Source organism: Mastacembelus armatus, chromosome 10 (genome assembly GCF_900324485.2).
Source record: "Mastacembelus armatus chromosome 10, fMasArm1.2, whole genome shotgun sequence".
Taxonomy (NCBI): Eukaryota; Metazoa; Chordata; class Actinopteri; order Synbranchiformes; family Mastacembelidae; genus Mastacembelus; species Mastacembelus armatus.
This window is the reverse complement of record NC_046642.1, coordinates 24,851,338-24,877,504: the sequence shown is the minus strand read 5'-3', so window position 1 is coordinate 24,877,504 and position 26,167 is coordinate 24,851,338. Positions and strand designations below refer to the sequence as shown.

Sequence of the window (26,167 nt, the reverse complement as noted above, 5' to 3'; positions counted from 1 at the left end):
TGCTTGCTCATAAGGGATTTGTTGGGTTTTTAGTTTTTAGTTTTTGTAAAGTGAGATGATTTGTATTGTGATTTGGCGCTATACAAATAACATTGAATTGAATTAAACTGAATAGTAAGACAACAGTCAAACCAGGTGCAGCGTCCTGTCAGTGGGGCTGTTCGAATAATGGGATATTGAGTGTGGCCTAGAAAGCACTACAAGATGGAACTTGAAAAGTTCAAAAGTATACTTCAAGACAGTTTGTAGGGCTGAATGGTCAGCTGTGTACACTTTCACAGGTTTTCTAAACGTAGACTATACTGGTGAGTGGACTTACTGTTATCATGCTGTTGCTGTACAATGTTACAATTGAGGGTGAATATCTCTGCTACTGTCAGCGAGGACACATTCAGCAACACTGAATGAGCTGCAGGGTGATAAAGATACACTTTCATTTTTAGACCAATTTCTTCTCAGAAAGAAGTCAGAATAACGGCAAATTACATTTTTATTCTGCATGTGACAAACAGCAGACTGAGTGCTCAAATGTGTGACTTGTGTGTGGTGAATATCACTGACACTCAAAATTAGACATTAAACATGTTTCATTTCACTTCACAAATTAGTAGAACAAGCTGGCAACTTGTGCTGCATAATTTTTATGATATCAGCACAAGCACTAATATGCAGTATATCATTTGCTTACTAATTACACTTTTATATTCTGCCAACTGCATGTTTGTTGTAGCTTAAAAATGCACGATGTGTGGCATAAAGGAGATTTAATGATTTAGAAAAAAAAACTAAACTTTTTCTCATAATTTATGGCAATAATATATTAATTTATATTTGTTAATATAAGAAATATGTGTATTATAACTTCCTATTCCACATTTCTAGAGTGATCCGTACACTTGAATAATTATGAGCAAATTGAGAAACTCAATTTTTTAAAAAAATGTCATTTCTGTCTATAAAATAGGATAAGAGGAAACACAGAGGCCCCAGCACAAGAATCACACCCAAGTCCCGTGAATTCATTGAGACAGATTCGTCCTCCTCCTCAGAATGCCACTCAGAGTCAGAGGAAACCATCAAAATCCCTGCTCTACCACCTCAGACGACAAGGTCTGCAATTAACACACAGACGCTGTCCAACATGCACATACACACGCCTCTTCTGCAATGCCTTGGCTCTGCTGGCAGTGTGGGAACATTTGGAGGAAAAGGACTTCGAGTCAAAGATGGTAGCACTGTGACCACTAATGGTAGCAGCAGCAGTAATAGTAGCATCAGCGGCACCAGTAATGGCAGCAATAGTGGCTGCAACTCTCTAAGCATTAGCAACATAAGTAGTTCATTTGGTACCTCTGTTCCTGATCCTGGAGGGTTAGGAGTACTGTGTAAAGACCTGGAGTCCATGTCACCACAACTTAACAATGGACATGACATGACTCTCTCCCCAATGAGGGAGTACCAAGAAATTCAGAGTTTGTGGGTGAAGATTGACCTGGGTTTGATCAGCAGGGTGCCTGGCCAGGATTTGGGAGGAAGATCCAAGGTGGGAATATCAGAGAAGGATGGAAGTGTAGGGAGAGACAAAGAGAGGCAAGGAGAGAGGACAGGTGTGTCAGAGAGAGAAAGACAGAAGCAGGAAGACAGGGAGTGGCCAGCTTTGCGAGATAGACAGAAGTTAACTAAAGGGGAGAGACAGGAGGGAGAAAATGAACGATTAGTGCAGGACAGAGAGAGGCAAGGTGACAGAGACAGATTAACAGAGAGAGAGAGGCAGCTGGAGAGAGAGGACAGAGAAAGATTCACTCTTGGAGAGAGGGAGAGGACGATGACGAGGGAGAGAGAGAAGGTATGTCAAGGTCTGGGGGTCCTGGACAACCTGCCTGCACAAGAGCAGAGTAATCCCAGGCTGACTGGGAGAATGGACAGAGGAGAGAACGGAGGTAACCACAGGAGGCAAGCAGCTGGAAACATGGTGATCCCAACAGAGAAACATACTATCAAGAGCAAAAGGAAACACAAGGTGTGTTTAGAATTTGTTCTGTCCCATGTCCCTGACCATTTGGTTTTTTGTATCTTTTGCACCTTTCCACTTGCAAACACTCTGTTCTTTCTTTATTCACAGTTGGACCACACTGAATCTTCAGTCAACAGCAATAAGAAGCTGAGATTGGACAAAGACTGTCAGCTCCTCCCGCCCTGCATTTCTCCAATACACAACCACAAGAATAGCTCTACAGAGTGAGTATTAACCTTAATACAGTACACATACACACAGTGCCTCAGAGTCAACTTTTTAAAAATCTGTAAGAGGCAGATAAGCTCTATTAATACCACTGTTGATGGTTAAAAGAAAAATAAAAGAACAAATTTAGGCTCACATCCAAATTTGAAATTAAGATGACCTTTCTAAAATATTTGATTACTGTTAATCTAATAATGTGGTCTATGTTCAAGCCAAATGATTGTAGTTAATACCAACTAAAGCACTGCGAGTTTAGAGAAACAGAGCACATTAAGACATGGATGATATAACATTTTTATTTTACCATTTGCACTAAAATGTGCATCCTTTGGTAATTACATTTTCTCTGTTTCATTCAGTGTTTCACAGTGTGGAGAATAAGATTTGAGGGAAAAAAATGCCACATGAGCTGCTCAAGCAATATCAGTGGGAGTGTATCTAAACCATGCCAGGAAACAGGACAGGTATCGGTGCTCATTCAAAGGTCTTCAAATTCTAAAATGGCTGATAAAGAAAATGTGACAACCTGAAAAACTAAAATTCAGTCGCTGAACAGCACAAGATCGTGTCACTGGGATAGACAAGAGAAGAGGTAATCAGGTAATCAGTTTAAACAGGGTGATAAATTCACTAGAGACTTCAATTCATGCCGTCACTGAGGGATGACAAACCATGAATTTCAGATTTCTATGTGAATTATTAAAAACAGACTGAGCTGACTGCTGCAATAAATAAGCTTCAGTGTGACAGCGATAGAGGGAACATTTTTAGCATCCCAGCATTATCAAAGAATATACAGCATGGGAATGTAGAAAGGAAAGAGGGTGACCTGGAGTTGAACCCATGACACTGTGTGGCAGACACCTTAGTCTGTAGCACTCCAGGAGGATTTTTATGGCATCCGTAGGATGATGTGATCATCCAGCCATTTCAGACTTGTGACAGGTGATTCTTATTGTTGTCTTGTTTTTATTAAGAGCATAAATTAACCACAGAGTTTGAAAAAATATGTCAACATTTGTCTAAATATTACAATAATATTTTTTTTTATAGAAGGAAAGGGAAATATCAGAAAATGCTGCTTTGATATCTGGTGGCAGGAGGGTTGTGTCCATATTTCATAAGAAAACTCTGGCAGGAGAACAAGCCAAAAGTAAACAAACCTGCTGTAGATTACAAGTCACTGGCAGACAGTGTGTTGTTAGCTGTGGTACTGAAAGGATCTTAACAGCATCTAAAACAGACCAAAGTGACATTTGCAGGTGCATTTACATGCTGTTTAATGTGCTGCAGCTGAGCAGCTAATTATCTAATTAGCCTGAAAACTGAGTTAGCAGTGCACTTCTCCCTGCCGAATGTTTGTTTGGTGGCTCATCCAATGAGCTAAGGTGCAGCATTAGATGTGGGTTCATGCTAGTGAGTTAGATAGGAAGGAGACTTCAAAGAAGTTGATGGTTGTTAGTTGAGATTCTGGTTCTTGCAGGCTGCTCAGTGTGACTGTCTGCTCTGCTTGGCTGTCTCTCTCATTTTCTGGTGGGTGTTAAATTGTATTCAGAAACAATCAATTACACCATATTTTAAGCATGTGTCTGTCATGTCTGTGTGTTCAAATTTCACTCTTTTTGACACAAGCTACAGCAAGTATTTTTAAAGTAGTCTCCCTTAATTTCCTTCAGCTGTGCATCACAGCTGCAACTGTTGCTCATGTTGACCAGCAGTCAAACGAAAATAACTTTTGGCTGCTTTTAGGGCACCAGCATACATTTATTCCTTTCACCTCATGCAATATGTTTGCCTCATATATCTCCCTCTGAGCCTCTGCTGCAAGTCTCTTTTGCCTCACATGCAGAAATCGTTTGGAAAATTTCAGCCTCACAGGTGGAAACTGCACCAAAGATACAACCAACCCATCCAGAAAATATTAATGTAGATTTTTCTATATTGATTCCTGTTTTTGAGAAGTCAGGACAAGTGATTTACAAGTGAATGTATTACAAAGTACTATTTGGCAGATATATCATGGTCATTTTGTACTATGGGTCTTAACCTATTATCCCTTTCTTCCCCACACAGTCACCCACTTAAGGACATGCACACAAATGCATGCGAATTAGCATAGTCGCACTTGCACATACCAGTTATGCTGTAAACAGACACTGAAGCATGCACACATATAGATACATTATACATACATACATTCACACACACACACACACACACACACACACACACACACAGTACAGCAACTAATTAGTCTTTGTCTTGCTGCTTTTGTATATTATCACTAATGCTGGGGCCCCGGGCGTTGTTCTGTGAGCTCAGCATCTTTTCTCACTGCATCAACCCCCAAGAGTTTCTAGGCAGAAGAAAAACATAAATATATTATCTGTTGTGTTGCAGATAATATGAGTCACAAGAGCTACAATAAGGCAGCTGAGGGAATAGTAGGAAGGCAGAATTACAACAGTTTTAGAAGGAAAATATCATTCAGCAACTGCAAATGATGTGGCAACAGCATTATTACTGTAGATGTTATTAGTGCAACCTATAATAGCAGGTTTTACATGCTGGATTGTTGTATTGTTAGAATGACATAACATTTTTTCAACTTTTTTTTGACAATGTTGATAAAATATTGTGATGCCAAACACAAAAAAGTGAAATATATTGTTCCAAAAACCTTAGCTCTCCTGGAAAGTCTTGTCTGTTGGAGTATACACACATTATATTGTTAATTTTGGCGCTGAATGTGCAGGGGTTTCTTTTTCATAGTTCACTGTTCATATTTCATTTGCCCAATAGTTCCAGATTAAAACACACAAATGAGTGTGTGTTTCTGAAGATCATCTAATATAGAAAGTATTTTTCATCTCTATTTCTGTTTAATAGTCTGAATAACTAAAGTATCTGTTGTTGTGATTATTTCCCACTGTTGTCAAGATGTTTATGAGTCATTAGTTTAGAAAAGCTTTTAAGAAATGCATGACTAATTTTTAAATGGTGATTGTACAATAAATTTAGTAAACAAACATTAAAAAGCTCATTTTCAGTACCATTATACCAAATAAATAACTGTCACTTCTGTGAATCTGTGTGTGTTTAGTAGCTTTCTGAACAGGAAGCAGTCTCGAAGGCACGATGAGAAGCTGCTGCCTCCCCTTCTGTCCCCCCTCTCTGATGATTCCCCTCGCAAACGAACCTGTGACACTGGTTCCTCTCTCAGCCAGGAGGGCAACACCCCCAGGATTCTGCTCTGCTCCACCTCTTCTACTTACACCTCCACTTCCTCGCATAGACACAGAAGGGGTGAAGGCAAGGCACTGTCACAGGCAAGAAATGGCAGTGTAAGAACTTTTCACACCTCACCATTTTTTGGGCATACAGTATGCTCTGAATATAACACCCCATGTATTCACACTAGTCGGGTTACATGTCTCTGTTTTCTTGACCTGGTTCTTCACTGTACAAAGTAAAGCATCTAATATGTGTAACCCTTTGACATTCAGATCAACCATTTGGTAGAGCACATATACTTGTTGAGAAAATTTGTTGAACACAAGACCCATACAAACAAACTGTGGGCTCTAAAAAAATAAATAAAAACTGTGATTATTTGTTGTTTTAACTGATTGTTGTTCTTATTTCCCTGTGGAGGTAAAAAACATTTTTTTTTTATTAGTGGGGATGTATAAAACAGTAGTCGGCTAGAGGTAATATCTTCTTGAGTTACTGATTTGACACTATCCAAGTATAAAACATAGAAAAATTCAGCATGACACAGATCATTGAAGTCAGTCATGCCTGCTTTTTCCTGTCACTGAAATATCTTCAAACATTTTGAGAACATGAGAGGATAATCTGATCTGATTTAATCACAGCATCACTAAATATGGAAGCAAGTAAATAAAACTAAAGTTTAAGTAAATAAATTTTGCAAACTAAAGTTTTCCAGGTTTTCTGAATGTCTATGCAAAATGAAGAATAACAGTGGCTTGAAAGAAAACACTTGTGTCACATCTTATTCATCCCCTACTCAAAATGCTGAACAGAGATACTACTGTGGTACTTGTACTTGTACTTGTAGTAGAATAAAGCTATCAGTGAGCAGTCAACAATACAATACTTAGCCGGGTGATGGAAGCCACCCATTGCAATGCTAATTAACAACCGTAATAACTAGGGATTTCAATGCCCTCTACTACAGGAAACAGATCCCCACTGTGGAGATGGATACCATGCTAATGGACAGTCAGACACAGAGGTGTGGTCAGAACCCCTGGTGGAACCTTCAGAACCTCGCAGGCCGAGACTGACATTTAGTGACACGTATGTAGAAATGTGGTATATAAAGTGCTGTTATGACTGCATTTTCATATTGACCAATCATTACCCATTAGTATCCACAAACTAATTATGGGGAAAATTTATTAAGATGGGTTCTTAGTTGGTTCTTGATCTGCTTGTGAAGTCTGTTCATCATTAAGGTTTATAGATTTGTTTTTATTCTAATCATTATTGTTCTGTTTGTATAGAACTCCTGATGTGGATTTGTTTGTGAGTAATCCCCATTTCCTTTTCAGCAGGTGTTCCCTCTATATGCGGAAGTGTGTTTACTTAAATTACACGTGATGTCTCCTGTGTTTTCCTCAAAAGACGCATATTATTTATAGATTGTAATTTATTATCTCTTATTTGAGATAAGAGATAATCTCAGATAAAAGATAATAAATGTAAATGATGTGAATTCTGAGTTCCAGTCTTGGACTTTTATTTTGGTTAGTTTCCTGTTTTCTCCTGTGTGATCTTGGTTAACTTAATTTCTCGTTAGTTCATAGTTTTCACCTGTGTCAATTACTCGTCGGTTCTGTCTATATATACCCCGTGTTTCTTTGTTCTTGGTCAGAATATTGCGTTATATGTATCACGACACATGTTTGAGGAGTATTTTACATCCGTGCTAGTTTATGTTTTTTTGTGCCTGAAACGCTGAGTGGCGTTAAAGTTTTGCCTGCCTGCCCGCCGAGTGGCAGAGATTTCTTGTATACTACTATGCGTGAGCCCTGTATGATCCAGGGGAAATAAAGCCTCGTTTGTGTCCTGCACTTGGGTCCTACCTCTCCTCCTTCATCATCACACCACCACTTCTTAACAGAATACTCTGACCAAGAATGGACCCAGCGGACACCGCGGAGCAGTCGTGGGATTCCGCTGCTTTTCGGCTGTGTCTCTGACTCTCCTCCGACTTACCCGGTGGCGCTTGCCGCATGCGTCCAGCAAGAGCGGCAGCTTCAGCCTCCCCCACTTGGCATGTCTAAGGAGAACTTCAGCCCCAGTCTCTAGCGTCCCAGTCACCAGTGCCCCAGTCTCCAGTGTTACAGTCTCTGGGCGTCTCAGTCGCCAGAGCCCCTCCTGGCCTCCCAGTCCAGTCCCTCGTCGCTGCCCAGCCCAGAGAGAACCAGGGTCCCTCGTCGCTGCCCAGCCCGAGTCCCTCCTCACTGCCCAGCGTCTGGAACCTCAGTGCGCCAACAAGGCCGGCCCCACTGAGGTTCCTCCCCAGAATCAAGAACCTCATTGCGCCGACGTGGCCGTCCCCACTGAGGTTCTCCTCCAGCAACCCAGAATCTCAGTGCGCCGACGTGGCCGGAGCCAGAGTCCACCGCTGCAGAGCCAGAGTCCAGCGCTGCGGAGCCCGAACCACAGCCAGAGTCCAGCGCTGCGGAGCCCGAACCACAGCCAGAGTCCAGCGCTGCGGAGCCCGAACCACAGCCAGAGTCCAGCGCTGCGGAGCCCGAACCACAGCCAGAGTCCAGCGCTGCGGAGTGCAAATCCAGCTCTGCGGAACCAGAACCAGTGCCAGAGTTCAGGTAACCCTGCTGCTATTGGCCTAGACATCAGTGCACTGAGTTCCCCTACCCTAACCCCCCCTTCCTCTCCTCCCCCCTCACATGTATATTCCACCATTGAATGTCACTAACCTTGTGCTCTCTCTCTCTCTCTGTTCCTTCTGCAGGTGTCCCTGGTCCTGGAGCTGTATATCGCTGATGTGCAGTTACTGGCCCCACAAACCTGCAGTGTCTATTTGTTGTTTATTGTTGCTGTTCTTTTCTCTCTGCTCTATCCACTCACCCCAACCGGTTGAGGTAGATGGCCGCCCAAACTGAGCCCGGTTCTGCTGGAGGTTTTTTCTTCCTTTAAAGGGAGTTTTTCCTCTCCACTGTCGCCAAGTGCTTGCTCATAAGGGATTTGTTGGGTTTTTAGTTTTTGTAAATTGCCTTGCGATGATTTGTATTGTGATTTGGCGCTATACAAATAAAATTGAATTGAATTAATTATTCCATAAGCACTTCTCTGTTTTAAAGAGCCAGGCCAATCTAGGTCTGATCCGTTTATATCTGATTCGTTTTTCAACTTTCACTAATGAATTGAGTGCCGTCTCATGACCACATTTGCAAACTCAGTGCTCAGAGACAGTTGGGCTGTTTGGTGCTCACACTTTGCTCTGGTTGTATATGAAATAAGCAGATTCTGTCAAGTCTTGCTCACTCTTCCTCAATATTTAATCTTTTTATTTTAAACCATGCTGTGAATTTTTTGTTGTATGGTTTTAATCCATTTTTATATACTATTCTTCTGTATAAAATCTCTTCAGCGACGCAGAGCATACTGGGAAAACAGCAATGCTGCTGGACACACTCTACCTTGTCCTGTCACCTCACCTGACACCTCGCCACCACCTGCACTGATCAGCTGTGAACATGAGAGGAACATGTTTTTTGGAGTTAAATATGGCATACTCTGACAGTCAAAGTGTTTGGGTTATCTTCCCCCATGTTAATCTGGGGATTGTCCTCTTTGTTGCATTAGGAGCTGCTGCAGCCATCAGCCTGTCAAAGTTTGTAACTCTGCACTGTCCAGGAGCCACAGTTATGGTTAATTTCTGGGAGGGTTTTGCGTGCAATATGCAGATGCAGTTGGTAGGGGTTTATAAAGGGAAGCCGTGTGGAAGCATAGTTTTATAAATCTGAACATTATGTACCTTTTCTGTGTTTTAGGCACACATGAACTTTTGGTATGGATCCTATGCACAATTTTATAAATGATTCCACAGAGCTGGTAGAGCGTCCTCTCAGATCCACTGGGGTATTAGACATAGTGACACACAGACCTCAGGCTTGTGGCTACAGAAAGGGGACCATATCTGACTTACACTGAAAATAATTTAGGCCCAGCTCCACTTGGGGATCTTGGATGCTATAAATCATTGGACCAATGGAGTGAAGACCAGTGTTAATAGACCAAATGGAGACATATAAATGTATCATGTGTAGTAGAAATTGCTGGAACTACCTCACCACTGGTTCTGTCGTGTTGAAAGCCTGTGGAGATGATGCATCTTGTTACATTTTTGTCCCAAAGGGTCCCTGCATTATTCATGAAACAGGTTTTGTTGTTATCCTAATGTTACTGAGCCTGAGGTGTGTATGCCTAAATAGGCCTCTCTATATAACTCAGTGCAGACATTATGTAAATCAATAGCATACCAAGATTTTTTTTTTAGCTTTTATTAAATGGCATGTCAGTGCTAACATACTATTGCTGTGCTTTTTTTCCAGAGTCCACAGTGCAGACTACTACATGCAGGAGGCCAAGAGGCTAAAGCACAAGGCTGATCGTTTGGTAAGATGTGGAACTCAACTGAAAGACACTGGGTACACACACACACACACACGCACATACGCCTTCACACCTCCGTGCTCACGCACACATAGGGCAAACAGAAGACAGACAGATGGTTAGATACACATAGATAGCAATAACAGGATTTGAGAACACACGTTAACATCGACAGTCTAGACTGTAATTATGTGTGTACTTCAGATGTGTATGCACAGTGAATCTCCAAAGAATGAAAATGTATTTCATATCAAGGACTGCACTGTATAATTTGTTATTTATTGCACCATTTGTCTCCAAAAGAACATCACATTCAAGAACTGATGATGTCTGTAAGATTATACAATATCAAAAGAGTTATCTGATTCTCCCCAAACAATGAAATGAGATTTATTTAACTTGTTATTTATCTTATGTTTATGCGTTGTTTCCTCAGATTTATCTGGGGATTTGCATCTTAGTGGGAGATTATTCAAAGAGAAGACTGTGTTCCTGCCACAATGCTAAGACATTTCTTATTTCATCTCCGTCTTATTCACCTCTTCTCTCTCTCCATGCTGTTACATATCATTTTTCTCATGATTGTGTTTCTTATTTCTCCATCTTTTCTCTTTCTACTTGTAGATGGACAAATTTGGTAAAGGAGTGAACTACGCCGACGGTGCCCTCTCCTTCATAGAGTGTGGCAATGCTATGGAGCGAGACCCACTAGAGGCCAAATCACCGTATACTATGTACTCTGAAACTGTGGAACTGATCAGGTAGGGATGGTATGGATAGATCTAAAAGTGATGAAGTGAAATTAAAAAATCAGGATTCTGTAAACACTTTATTTTACAGTTACAAGATATAATTTACAATTTATACTGAACTCTACTCAGGTCTTAAAATTGTGACAGACATTGTGTGGACTTCCCAGAAATTATGTCGCCTGTTCTATGTAAAATATAAAGTACAATAAAATGCACTGTATTCATAGCAGCAGTGATTAAGGAAGGTGTTACCTTACATGTAGATTTACTGAACTCTGCTGCCTGTTGTCCGGACTCTGGTTGACAGGACTAGCAGGGACTGAACACAGCTCGACACTTGTTTTCTGTTTGGTTCTTGTGATGCAGGGACACTGGAGACTGACTTTGAAACACATCTAGAGTTACATGCATGCTTGACCATCAATTAACCCTTCACACATATATTCCCCAGCAAATCAAAGTAACCTTTTCTTAGGCATTTTACTTTTACATAACAGGCAAAAATTTGGAAAAATATGTCTGGCAATATGTACACCGACAGTAAGTGTAAATTACAGACAAGCATTAAATAAATAGGATAAATGGATATTTAAATTAGATTACATGTAACTATCATTTTTATAGTTTATGGGGTTTAGTTAAGAAAAAATCCTCTGCCTTACTATGCACCTATTTTACTGTACTTTTCTCATTGTGTCCAGAAACCTAAAAACATGTCCTACTACCAAAGCTTTTAGGAAATGTTAGACAATTTATTTGTAATCAGCCTGCTATAGATTTAGCCCATTAGATTAAAATTATGAGTATATGTTGCATGTTACCTCCGTGTCTGCAGAAAATGACACATCAAAATAAGTAAATTCCAGTTAGAATCAAGAGATCTGTTCAGAAAACGTCGGACTCTCTGACATTGTGTTTTATGTGTGATAAAAGAGCTTCAGGGTTGCTAATGATCTTAGTTAAACTAGTGGTGCAGTACAGGATCTCTGCAATGTTTCAGCATTTCAGAGCTATGAGAGTGTGAAGTTGCTAAGTGCAACTTTAAGAGAGAAAACTGAGATTAACAAATGACTGCCACCTCTGAAAGCAGACAGGTTGACAGCAGGGTGGTGCAGATGGAGAGGAAACTCAGGTTCAAGCTCTGCTTGTCAGCACTCATCCATCCTGCTGAAGGGTCCTTGAGCAAGACGCTAAATCGTGACCAACTCCAAGGCTGCTGATCTGTGACTTTAACCTCTGACCTCTGAGGGGGGAGAATTATGGTACAGAGAAGAATAAAACATGGTGTAACTCCTCTCCCTTGATTCACCACTCAACATTTGCTAAGCAATCCGACTGGGTTGATTAGGTTATTGAGGGCAGGAGGCCACAGCTGAAACCCAAAGTTTTTAAAATAATAAGTAATCAAAGTAGAAATGTATCCTTCCACAGGGTCAGGTAAGGGTAACGTGTAGCTCTTCACCAGGACGTGCTGGCTGTCAGTAAACTAAAGGAATTAATCACTAGCTGATTATCACCTTTTCATATTATTTATTTTCAGAAAGAGCAGCTTATTGAATTCATTGATCCCTACATTTCTAATTAATGTATTAACTATCATGAGAAAAAACATTGTGTTTACAGTTGATTCCCAAAAGCACCAGAAATGTCGATAGATGAGTAATGAGCATTTTACCTCTGCAGGTATGCCATGAGGTTGAAGAACTTCACCAGCCTTTCAGCCACTGTTGCTGAGAAGAAACTAGCTGTGCTGTGGTATGTTTGTTTTTGTGTGTGTGTGTGTGTGTGTGTGTGTGTGTGTGTGTGTGTGTGTGTGTGTGTGTGTGTGTGTGTGTGTGTGTGTGTGTGTGTGTGTGTGTGTGTGTGTGAGTGAGTGAGTGCGTGCGTGCGTGCGTGTGTATACAAAGTAATACTGACCATTAGTTCCTCAATGCCAGCCCCTTTAGAATATTTGGACCAGACACCAAAAACCATCAAAAAGATTACCTAAATATTTTGTTTTGTTTTCCATTGTTTAATTATCCCATCACAAAAAGCAGTGCATTTATTATTAGCATTAACATTATAAAAGCCAAAACAATAACAAATTCAGACAGCTGGTAGAAGACCTGAAGTTAGATATTAAAACCCTCTTACTATATGAAGGAGGCCCCAGATTTATCACTGAGGTCAACCAGATGTGCCAGTCACAGATATTATAGGCTTACAATTGGTAACAGTATATAGGTGTAACCCCTGACAGCATCCAGTCTAACAACTGTGGCACAGATATGGAAGTGAGGGTTTTTTATCTTGTAGAGATAACCTCTACATGATTTGTATGGCAATCCTGGTGAATTTCACTTGTACTTAAGAGAAAATTTAGGATAAGAGAAAATTGGTGACTGTAACAAGTTCTCTTAAATAACCCGTTAATGCTCATAAGAACAATTCATTTCATATTCTTGAATGGCACACATTAAAAGAAGGAAACAGCCTATAAATTAACCTCCACGCGTATGTTTTTAAATGATGTAAAATGATTTAAGTAGAATAAACTCCCCTTAAGTTACAAAAACTTTTTCCTCTGTCTGCTTTGCTTACTTCCAACACATTTTTGAGTATGTTTACAGTATAGCTCTGTGCACACTGAAATTCACAAAAAATATCAGGGTTTTGTAATTTTAAATAAAATTTCCCATATTCTTAACTTCACTGAATTTTGTTGTAATCCTTGTGGATTTGTGGGTCGTGTTTGAGGTCTGGGTATATTTTAAAAAATAATATTGAGAATGGAGACTTAAAGGGAATTTGTATGGAGATTCATCTGCCTTCTAATGGTTTTGTTTCCATAGTAACCGCTGTCTGTCTCTGCTGTATCTGAGGATGTTCCATCTAAAGAAAGACCACGCTATCAAGTACTCACGGTCGCTCATGGAGTACTTCAAGGTAACACACACACTTGGACATACTTTATTTCTTTCATCTCTCATTTTCTCCCTCTGTGGCTGAAAAATATGCAAAGCCTATTACAATCCTTCAAATACATTTCATTCATTTTCGTGGTGCCTGTGCATTAAATTTGCATGACGTTATTAAAATCCATTCATTCTCTTTGATATCCTTTTATTAATTAGCTCCATCAGTCATCACAGTAGATTGTTTGGGTTTAATGTGCTTGTTTTGATTAATTATGTTTAGTTTAATTAATTACTGAGGATGTCATTATCACTGTGCCGCATTTGCATTGATAGGATTGGATTTCCGGGAAGTGACTGACTGGGGGTTTAGCTGTGTATTTTTTGCACAGACTGTGTACATACAGTATGTGTTGACAGAACGAAAAGAAATAAATGAAATCAGCAAGAGCTGTTTATTTTAAAAGAAAAATAACACAGTTACCAGTTCAGTAATAGACTTATCCACATTAAAGTGGATTTTAAATGCTGATTGCTGAGAAACATTATGTTGTTTATAAGTAACACATATGGGGCCACGTGGTGGCTCAGTGGACTTAACCCCATGCCTTTTTACCATTAATGCCTTAGCCACGTTGATGCTTTTGTCTGCCATGTTTTTTGGACTGAAACTTTAGACTGTAACATCTGTTACAGCTTTAGGTAGATTATTTAACATTTGGACTGAGCCAGTTTTCTTGCTGTTGTCAGCATTTATACCAGACTATGATAGTGTCCTGTTTACTGTAGGTTATGTAACAGACAGATAAGAAAGACAGATCAGTCTTTCTTATGTTAGTATACAGTAAACAAACCATCTGTCGGCTGTAGCTTCATATTAGACAAACTATGTAAACTATTACTGTTATATTATCACTTCTGATTCTTAACTTCTGGTTTTTTCTAGCTAAGTCTAAGGAAGCAGACACTGTGCATCATAACAATGTTTGTTTTTAATGACCCAGAATTCAGCCAAGAGTTCCCACCAAGCACCTTCTCCCTGGAGGACCAATGGGAAGTGAGTATATACACAAGCAGTATGACCCCCTTCATTCACCTAGATAATTGAGAATTTATAATTCACTGGCGCTATGCTGTAAAATACCACACTGCCTCTGACAGCCACTTGCTCAAGCAAACCCCTCAGGAAGCAAATAAAGGGATTGATTTGTTGTAGATGTGAGGAGGAGAAGACTGGAGGGGCTGTCGAGTGCTGGGTGCGAAGAAGTGTAGGAGGGAGTGATGATAGATGGAGGAGAGAGTCGTGCAGGAGCTGTGCATGTGAAGCTAATGAGTTTGGACAGCTCTAATGCTGCACAACAGCAGGACTGGAGCTGAGCTCTGTGCGTGTGTGCGTGTGTGCGTGTGTGTGTGTGTGTGTGTGTGTGTGTGCCCACGCAGCACAGAACTAGTTGGGTCAGCGAGGGTCAAGGCCACATCACACGTTACATCACTGCTAGAGCCACAGAGCCAGCTGTGCAAGACACAGGGAGCAGTCTGTGCTGGCATGACAGTGTACAGTGAATCTCACACTGAACACTGCTACATTTCTATTTCTAGTACTATTATTATTTAGTATTTACTATTACTAGATGACTTTAGATGTAAATGTGTCAGTCGTAGTGACAAAGCTATAGAGAATTGCGTAGGTCACCTCAACTCTGAAGAGTTTTTAGCATCTTTTTTCTCACTGTTGTGCATTTAAGAACTTAAATGTAGTAATGACAGGGCTCTACTTAAATAATCCATATCATATTTAAAGAGTGATTTCCCCCAGTCTAATATTCTGCTGAATAGTGGTGACAACATGCTTTTCCCCTTTCCTTTATGTTTGTTATCAGTTGTTCAAAAGCCCCTCCCCTTCCCTCCTAAATTGATGTGGTGTTATTAAGACAAGTTGCTTTTCTCTACTTTCCAGGGTCAATGGGACTCCATCTCCCCTTTCACTCAGCCCCTCCCCAGCCGGCAGCGGAGGGGGAGGAGCAGGAGCAGCAGGAGGAGGAGCTGGGAGTGCACCTGGATCATCGGGCAGTGTGGCTATTCCCCAGCGGATTCACCACATGGCCGCCAGTCATGTAAACATCACCAACAACATCCTGCGGAGCTATGAGCACTGGGAGACAGCTGATAGGCTGGCCAGTGATAGCCAAGGTAGGTTTCAAATGCAGATATTCAGTACTGTCCAGTTAGATTCAACCCACTTTTTTCTGAGATTCAACCCTCTTTTCAGAGCTTTATATTGGCTCTTTCTGGCACTTTTTAATGGGGAAAAGATCTGAAAGCCCTGAGCAGGAGTTCACAGACGCTCCAATTACAATTACAAGCCAATTACATGGCTTCTAAAAGAATCCAAATGAAAAACCACTCCAGTTATCTATGGAATTTGGAATGGAATTTTGCATATCCAAAAAAAATTCTGGTTAGTCAAAATGTCAACATGGATATTAATCCATCCATCATCTATACCCCTTTATTCCTAACCAGGGTGACAGGGATCTGCTGGAGCCTATCCCAGCTCTCTTTGGGTGATCCATCATCCATCCATTATCTATACCCATAACAGTTGGACTGTAGATAGTGATGGGCAAATGATACCGAGGCTTCGGAGCTTGTGTCACTCTTCCTGAAGCGGAGTGATTCGAAACACTGTGTTGGAGCTTGTATCAAAACACCAGTGTCACGTGACTGATGACGTTCGAAGCTTGGAACGTCATCACTGTTTCGCTTCGCGCTTCATTGCTTCAAAATGTTTCAAAGCTTTTCATTGGCTCATAGTCTTTCAGTGTGTGTCATTGGCTCATGGCGTTTCAATGCATTCTGAGGCAATGACAGCTTGACAGGTTTTACAGATTTGAGTGGTTTGGTGCCATACCAGCTATATAAGATGCATCATTCTACTTCAGGATTTGGAGAGTGAGAGTGAGAGTATTTTGGCAAGTTTCATGGCGAGTCCCACCAATAAGCGACGTTCTAAAGTCTGGGATCATTTTGATTTCAAGAGGTCTGAACTTTTATTGCTTTCAGGGATTGAAACAGTACCAGTGCTTCAGTCGTGCTCTTTAGAGGTTGCTATGGCTTCAGTTGTCCACCAGATGTCACCGTCACTATAGAGAAGTCTCGAAGCTTTGAATCTTTTGCGGCACAGTTGTCAGGAAAGCCTCAGTGCTTCATGAGGCTTCACTTGCCCATCACTAACTGTAGATATAATTATATATACATCTATATCTATATATATATAAATATAGATATATATATTATATCTAACCAAAAAATATAAATGGCAAAAGTGACATTTTTGTACAAACGAAGAATGATGTGCCCAAACCATTTACTCATCTGAGATGGTGTCTTCCAGCTTCTGATCGGTGGAACACACCTGATTGAGGTAATCAGCATTGGGTAGAGGAGGGAGAGTTGGAAAACAAGTAGGACAAGGGTTGAACACACCCTCTTGTCTATCAGTGCTGATATTATTATTATTTGGATAAGTCCATCTGTGCTCTAAATGACTCACCCGAAACCTCAGTAACTCTGTATCTCCCCTCCTCTCCTGCAGAGTTCTTCCAGGAGCTGGATTCAGTGATGGAGCCGTTGAGTCAGCAGAGCAGCATGACCGAGCTGGTCCAATACATCAGGCAGGGACTGCACTGGCTCCGCATAGAAGCTCACCTGCTGTAAAGACTGGAATCAAATTTAAAAGTAAAAGAAATGGGCCTAACAGCCAGAACTGGGAAACCAATTGAAATGAGAATCAGGATGATGCCTCAAATTCCCACTGTGATCATTTAAATGACCCAACAAAGGTAATGTAGTGGGTGATTAATTGGGCTGAAATTCACCTACATTTAGGAATGAACAACTATATTTGGGAATTTCCAAATCATAGAAAACAAATTAGCATCTTAAAAATTTTGGCTGATGCTGCTTTTTGGAGTGAATAGTGGATCTGTGCAGGTTGATTAAATTCCTGGAGGAACAATAGATATTACAATCCTCCCAGTGTTCCTGAATAGAAATAAGAACCAGAGAGGAAAAGTAGAAAGTGTTTTACTAGACAGCATCATTTTCAAAAAGCTACTTGAGAGGCTAATGTGATTAAGGAGGCTGGAGGTAAGAAAGGAGCTCAGCAGAGGCTCACCACCTCCACCAGTGGCCTAGAAACATGTCTGTGATTGGAACTCGAATTAAAGCTTCTGGCTGATATTGATCTAAATGGAAGAGCACCAGTCCAATCCATTAGATAAGGACCACGCTAGTAGGGGAAAGAGGTGCAGCTACAACCACTAAAGCTGAATGGGAGAGGCCTATGCACAGCTTCTCTTTCAGTCCATCTTCAGAGACACATCCTCCAAAACAAACTGATACCTGTGTTGTGCACCTTTCTGGTAAATTAACAGCATAAGTAGTCACAGGGAGAATAAATGGCTTCTGAGAATGACTGCTGAAAGGTCACCCTCTGTGGTTGACAAAAAATTTATAACGTTATCTTTAATCTTTAAACTTGTTATCGCATCCAGTTCAGTTTTTGTTTCTATTGCTGGCTGGTGTTTATTCTAAAGTATGTGTTAACGCTGATTAGTGAACCTTTCTAAATATGATGCTTTGTCCATGGCGGAGTCAGCCATTTATTTTGCAACTTTAAATGAGGAGCACATGTACAAGGAATTCACAGGACTACTGTGTGCAAATAGTGGAAACAGTTTGGAAGAGTAAAACATCATGGGCATGTCCACATTGCACAAAAATCTAACCAGACATGTGACACCAGATTTTGGTACTTGTCAAGCTTTCAGTACCAACAAACTACTGAAGCTTATGATCTGGGTCTATCTCTGAATAAATAATTTAGATGTCTCTCGTTCACTGCAGTGACACTAATATTTTAAAGCATTAAATACATCTATTATATAATATTTCCTTGGCTTTTTCACTTGCTGTCAGACAACCCATACTGTATGTGACCTGGATGAGTGTTTTGTGGACTCTTAAGATCTCAAAGCCTCTCAGTGCAATCAATTGAAGATAACCTCAATGGTAAGACGTGTCAGGCTAGAGTGAGGATTACAAGACCTGGTCAAGATGCAGTCCAGGGAGTTAACAGCTCAGCAGCACTCAGTTCACTGGTCCTACAAATGAGGACCATCTGAGAAAGGGTTTGTGTGGTTCTTCTCTTACTGGTTAAGGGCTTTTGTGAAATTCCACTCAGTTCTAGCTCCCATAGTAACCCATCCACTAAGGTGTCAAACACTTATGAGGGGGAAAAGCTACAAGATTCACTCAGATTTGGCTCTAATTACACCCCCTCCCACATACAGATCAATTAAAGAGGGTGAAAATCTCACATCAGCTTTTCTGACCTGATATAAAAAGATGTGCGACTTTGTACAGCACTTAATGAACTCAGATAATCTGTTGGAGACGTTTCCCAACATTTGTTGTGTTGTGTTGTCAGTGTGTGTACATGTACAGCTGATTGTCAAGTCTATTTAAATCATTACCTGACTGGACAATGATATGATGTTTGCTTATCACCATGTACAGATAGACTGTGACTTCAAAAACAGTTCGCTTTAGTTTTTTTTTACTGTCTGGTAAATGATTGAATATGAATGAATGAAGAAGTGAAACAAAAAAGTAAGGTGACTATGTACACTCAGAGGTCAGTTTATTAGGTATGCTAAGCTAAAACTTAAGTCACAATGTCTATAAGACACGATCGTCATTCATGAAGGTGATAGTGTTCAGTTTTTGTTAAAACTGTTTCAGACATGACTATGATACAGAGAGGTGTTTCAGTTATTTAGCCTACTTTTATTGCTATAAATGGTGTGGACAAAATAAGAGAAACAGTGAATTAGCTGCTTTTAATGGAGGAACAAATTGATCTCACATTTTGACAACTGTCAAACAGAACAAAGGAACAAAACATCTATAAAACAGTTCACACAGTGAAATCAACACCACTTTAAAACAGTTTGAACAAAAACTGACTTTTGCTGCAATAGACAGCACCAGTTAACTGCCAATGAGTGTATGTATGTGTGTGTGAGTGTTTATGAGCATGCATGCGTACTCATGCACAGGCTGTGGCGGCATTTACACAGCTCCAATGGTAAACTGATTTTTAACTCTGGCATGTGAAATCAAAAGGAGACTGTGTGGTTTCTCTTCTGTTTCCACATGTGCTCTAAAGACTTAAAATCTGGATGCATCATTATCTACACCACTTATTGCTATCAGTGGTCGTTGGGGGCTGGAGCCAAACCCAGTTAATGTTGGGTGAGAGATGGGGTACACCATGGATAGATCAGCAGTCTATCACAGGGCTCACACACAGACAGACAAACCCTCACACTCATTTTCATACCTACGGGCAATTTAGAGTCACCTAACCCCCAAACTGCATGTGTTTGGACTGTGGGAAGGAGAACATGCAAACTCCAACACAGAAACTTGCTGCTGTGAGGCGACACCACCATGCCGCCCTTTTATTTTTTCCATGGTCCCTGTAAATCCAGGACACCAAGCATGAGTTTTAAGTTTTTGATCAGTTGACCATCGCTGAATGTGTATGGAAGACAATGTGGATGTGAAAAGTAGTTTTTACATTGATAAAAAAGAAACTCAAGTGCCTCTATTTGTGTCCAGTGGGAACTGATCTATTTATTTAAGAAAAAAGAATGAATCTAAATGATTTTCCATACCATATTGGTATAAATATGAGATTGCTTTTCATAAGATTAAATGTTTCCATGAGCTTTTTACTGGCGTTTATGATGACACCAGGGTCTGGCTTTAAGAAAAATGTGTGATTTAATGTGTCAAATTTTTTTGGGTGATTTGAGCGAGTATTGGTTTGTCTGAAATGCCTGAATATTTTTAACCATCGCATGCAATAAATTATAGTTTCAGACCAAGAACTATTTGTGTCCATTTTGACAAAACAAAAAAAATTGCACAAAAAATTCAGGGAACACTTAAGTCACAAATTAGTTCTTGATGAATGAATTATTATAGTTGAAATAATGTACTTTGTATAATTTGTTCAAAATAAAATGACATAATGGTACCCATGTAGGTCTGTATTCAAAATCCCACTGAAAATCCAAGAGAAAAACTGAAATCACAGGCTCTTCCAAGTTGTGTCAACTAACCAAGGGTCCAATGCACCAGGTCTGACAGTTGGTCTGTGAATTTCACCCCCATACCAGTAGTCAGGGTACCAACATGGAGGTCTGTGAGGCCCTCCAAGGATATGTCCCAGAACCATACCAGTCCCAAATCAGTCATGCTCAACGATGTTACAGGCAGCTTAACGTTCACCATAACATCTCCAGACTTTTTCATGCTTGTCATGTGCCCAGTGTGAACCTGCTCTCATCTGTGATGAGAATAAGGTGCCAATTCTGGAGTTCTCTGGCAAATAAACATTGAGCCCCACAGGTCGAGAACCCTCATGCCACCCTCCAGCTCTCCTGCTGTAATGCATGCTCTCCTGGTATCTCCTCCATGCTCTTGAGACATATTTCTTGCAACTGCACATATGAATGTGCCATCTTGGAGTTAGAGGTACTGCCTCATGTTACCAGTAGTGACAAGAACACTAGCAAAAGACAAAACCTGAGAAGAATCACTCAGGAGAGAGAGCATTATGAGAGAGCATTTGTCTGTGGCCTCCACATGCAGTACCATTAACTTTTGGGGAGTTGTCTTACTTTTGTCTCTCTGGTTGCACTGGTTGTCACTTTCATTTGCAATCAAACTGGTAAATTCAAAATCACCTGTGTTTCCTCAATGGACAGAATGATATGCCTGAAGCTTAACTGACTTGGAGTTATACTACTAATACTATTAATACTAGTACTATTAATAATAGTACAAGTGTTCCCTTTACTTTTTTGAGCAGTTTATTTATCGTCCCATTGTCTTTTACAGTGTGGATGCTCTTCATCACCTAAAAATACAGATCTGCTTTAAATTTGCAACACTAGATCTAACAGCCTGAAGGAGGTAATAATATTCAATAACATCAAATCTCTTAACCGGTTAACACTCCCACAGGCCACCATAAAAACCCATCAATTTACCCTTTAATCATGATGGGGTAGTCATATGCAGGTGATATCTATAAACATAGCTGTTATCAAAGTGATAATGTTCTGTCTCATCTTGAGTTAGCATGTAAATATTAGCCACACCTTGGTTTCAAAATGGCCTAGCCATGAAAAAAACTTGTAAAATATTCATTTTCTGTGGTGTTGTTACCACTTTTGAAGGTGGACTAAGGATTCATGCAATGGATCCATTGTGTTTTCCAGCTAATTCATTCCGGCTAATGTCATCTGCAGGCATCTGTTTTCAAAAAATATTCTGCTGAAAAACATTTACCTTTCTACTTGAGTGTGCTCATGCTTTTATTACAAAATGCCAGCAGTGCTTGCAGTCATTTTGACTGTTTGGGAATTACCTTTGAAAAGAGATCAAAACCATGCATGTATTCCAAATGTTTCAAGATCAGATTCCAGTGTACTCTTGGTGCACCTTGGATAAGCACTTTCAGGCTGATTTTATACAAATGGTAAGGTGTTGAAGCTAAACTTTAAATATACTTTTTTGCTCTGCTGTAAATATTAACATGAGTGATACCACTCTCAGTTTTGTTAGTCAGCAGCTACTTTGCTTAGCAGAGTATAAAGACTGAAAACCTGGTAGGAAATAGCTAGGCTGACTGTCTGAGGGTACTGTAACAAAACCTATTCACCAGCTCTGCTAGTGATAACCAACAAATTCAATATACCTAGTTTGACTTGAGACTGTCAAACTAACAGCAGTAATTAAAATTATGATGATAGCATGCATCACATCATAATAGCTGCTCTATTTGCTTTCATAACTCTGGGTAGTCTGACATTGTCAAAGAAACAAAATTAAATCAATCAGTTCACAACAATGTAATTTATATATTGTTATATATTATGTGCACCTGCCACATGTTACAGGACTCTCATGGATTTCATAGTGAATGTGACGACATCTACAAGTGGAACAGACTGAACCCTGCTCTGACAAGGTGTTCATGATTATCACGAAAATTCAACATGTTTTATTTTGTCTAGTCTGTCCTGATCTGCAGGAACCTATTTAGGAAACAAGCACTGGTTGAAGCACTGAGCATTTACAGTCTATATTTTTTAACATGCTTACAGGTGCAGTCCTAAAATATGCACAGATCATTTATAGTTCTGAAAAAAACAACAAAATCTATTTTAATCAGTTTTAATGCATTTCTTTTTCATTAATTATAGCATTATAAATGTTTGTGGTAATTTGCTTTATGAAACCTAACACACACAAACTTAATGGTGAGCATTAGCAGTGTAGGTGGATTCCAGTGGTTTTGGACAGAACCAACACAGCTGTTTACCCCTGTTTCAGGTCTTTGTGCTAAACCAAACTAATTGTATGCTGGCTGCAGGTTCATATTTACTATACATGCAAGTTGTAACTCTTTCAGAAAGTGAATATGTATATTTCCAAAAATATCACAGTATTCCTTCAAAAATGGTCTCTTCATCTGAAAAGCCGAAATTCTCCAAACTCTGCTTCCTTTGGCAAAGCTGTGTTTCAAAATTGTTGATTTAAAATTTTTTTTTTACTGATTTGAGGTCATGACTCCAAAATAGGAGTGCACCAGTGAGGCACTGAAGAACACTCGTGTGCAAAAGTTTCAGACCACCCATGACAATAAGCCAACAATATCACAAATGGTTATGCATTTTTAATGTCGCAGCGGTATGCATGTTATAGTAAATCTATTCATAAGACACATTCAAAACAGATGAAAATAGTTCAAAAAGCAATGATTGTAGGGGGTTTTCATGGGGGCGGTCTTAAACTTTAGCGCACGACTGTATAATAAATAAAACCCACAACCTATATCTGTTAGACTTCAGTTGCTGCAAGTCAATAATTGCTTGGTCCAATTCAATGATGTTCGATGTTGTTTTATGGTGAAACAGTGATGTTACTATATGGGTATTGTTCATTTCACACTATGGACCTCATTTTAATGATATATAGAGGTACAGTATATGTAATTATACAACAATATGCTGTAGAATGTCAAAAATATTGCATTGGTGACATCTTGGGAGACATCTGTTTCATCCCACCATATTACATGTACATGTCAATCTGACAACTATGGCAGAATGTTGAATTCATACGATAGTTCATTTATATGCAACGCCAATGTCTGTATGTTCAGAAACATTTTGAAGACAGACTGCCTCTGCTGACATCTTATTAAATATCCCATTAGTTCCTGTTACATTATCACAGTTGTCAACTTGTTTATCAGCGACAGCAGTGACAAGGAAACAATGTTGCTGCTATTGTGATTACAACAGAGAGCTGAACAGACATATTTATTTTTTGACAACAGATGGTAACAAGCCGATAATACACTGATAATCTCTCTACTAATGAGGAGCGTCTCTATTAAACATTTGTTAGCATTTTACGAAATCACATATGTTTTTAGGTTTCTTAGGGATTTAGCAGTAATTTAGCAGTATTTATTTCTTCTACAAATTCCTGTAATCTACCACCGAGCTGCTTTTTTCGTGGGTTTTTCCCCATTTGATTGTACTCAGTTGACCTGTTGGAGTCAGCACCAGTGTCAGAAACAAGCCTTTAAAAATGATTCATCTCTGTTTATCCAATAATTGATCGGTTGTTGAGGTGACAGGAGGAAGATGAATACATCCTCACTACTACACAGGGTCACTTTAGAAAATAAATATGAACATGTTATATCAACTACTAAGTAATAACCATCATAACTCCAATCCAAGTTGCTCCTTTGTGAAGTCAACCAGTGTTTTGAGGGAATTCATGTCTGCAGCAAAAGAATACAGTTCAGCTGCAAATAAGCTCCGCAACCAACTTCCTGTGTATCAGTGTTCATTTATTGTATACAGGAATAGTTTAACATAGTGGGAAATACACTTATTGATCATTGGACAAGAAAACCAACACCACACTAATGTCTGTGCAATAAGTACTGAGCAAAACCCAGGAGGCAAATACCTTTAGCTTAGTGTAAAGACAGAAAGCAAAAAGCTAACATGTCTGCAAAAAGTTCAAAAGTACGCACAACACCTAAAGTTCATGAATTATGCTGTGGTAACTTTTTTTATTGAATCCATATTCTGACTAAGATTGCCAAAACACTGTTCAAGCAGCTAATGTTCCATAAATAAAAACTATATTTGAGATTATGGACAGTCTGTATGCTAAGTTGGGCTAATTGTTCCTATGCTTCATCTCTGTATTTAATGTGTAGACATGAGAATTTGACCGAATTTCACCACTAAAAAGAATAAGAAGAATACTCAATAGAAGATAATACTGTACAGCTGAAAAAGTAAAAACATTTATGTCCACACTAAACTCTAACTCCTAGTGTAACACAAGTGAAAAAGTCGCTCAAAACAAAGAGCTATACTGCAGACTTCAAAGTGCAGGTAATTAAGTCTGCAGCTGAAACACAGTTTGGACTGAGTGTCGACATTCAGACAACCTGAGAGAAGAGGAGATGCTGTTTCATCTCCCCCAAACTCCGGTGCAACTTATAGCCCGAAAATACGGTTTTCTGTGCATGAAATGAAAAACTAGAAGCTGCTCTCACTGATGGTGTTGACTAGACCCAGGTCAATTAACTTCATGTCTTCAAATGTTAAATTATTTTCTCACAGCAAAGACACACTAAGCATAAAACTTGTTGATGCCAGTCACAAGTCTTTGCCTGCCCTTCCTTTAGGCTTGCTTGTACAAGACAGTGCAGATACCAGTAGACAGTATTATTGATGAATCAAAACTCGTGGAGTTTTATAGTTCAACTATAAACTGATGTCAACTGATGTTTAAAAGTGCATACTTATGGCTACATGTCAGTTTATGGGAGCGTCAATATGATGCCTGACAAAGCTCTGTCTGTGGTTCTGATGTACAATCACTGGCTAAACACAACACTTCAAAGATTTCTACAATCTAATATCCGAGGACATACTGTCCCTGTCCAACATAAATTGCATTGTATTTTTAAATGTGTTGCACAACTTGAGCTGTTTTTTCTGTTTTTATCAGTGCTATCTTTTGGCCTTTTATATAGTTTTTTTTATAATGAAGTTGTTGTATGTGATGATCAGAAGTTAAGATGCAGTTCCATTGTTTTTAAATATTTAATGTCTTGAAGATATGAATTAAATGGTGTTTGAACCAGTGACCCAGCTGTCCTTGTTCTCTCATTTCTGTCTTTACTGGGTGTTTTAAAACATATGAACTCATAATGACAAACCCATCATTTTTAAAGCATAAACATAAGAAGAACTGCACTATGGAGTTTCTTATTCAATCAAAGTAACACTAGAAAGCAAAAACAAAGTTTACACTTAAAACCATAAGATAGTATTTACTCTTGCAATAAGGGCACGGCTTGTCAAATCTCTTTGATTTTGTGGTTCTTTTCTAAGTAAGACCCTAAGTCTTTGAGTGGCCTT

General features: G+C 39.6%; 1 protein-coding gene across 1 annotated transcript in view; it reads left to right on the top strand.

Moving 5' to 3' along the window:
* The window catches only part of aff2 (AF4/FMR2 family, member 2), a 226,209-nt gene extending 204,937 nt beyond the window's left edge, over positions 1-21,272 (top strand). The window contains exons 16-26 of the mRNA XM_026330408.1: positions 965-2,020; positions 2,123-2,238; positions 5,346-5,586; positions 6,447-6,568; positions 9,856-9,919; positions 10,541-10,677; positions 12,352-12,423; positions 13,503-13,596; positions 14,570-14,622; positions 15,523-15,755; positions 17,161-21,272. Of these exons, the coding sequence (XP_026186193.1) occupies positions 965-2,020; positions 2,123-2,238; positions 5,346-5,586; positions 6,447-6,568; positions 9,856-9,919; positions 10,541-10,677; positions 12,352-12,423; positions 13,503-13,596; positions 14,570-14,622; positions 15,523-15,755; positions 17,161-17,282 (2,310 nt within the window). The 3' untranslated portion in view covers positions 17,283-21,272. The remainder of the gene's footprint in view (positions 1-964; positions 2,021-2,122; positions 2,239-5,345; positions 5,587-6,446; positions 6,569-9,855; positions 9,920-10,540; positions 10,678-12,351; positions 12,424-13,502; positions 13,597-14,569; positions 14,623-15,522; positions 15,756-17,160) is intronic.
* The last annotated feature ends 4,895 nt before the right edge of the window (positions 21,273-26,167 follow it).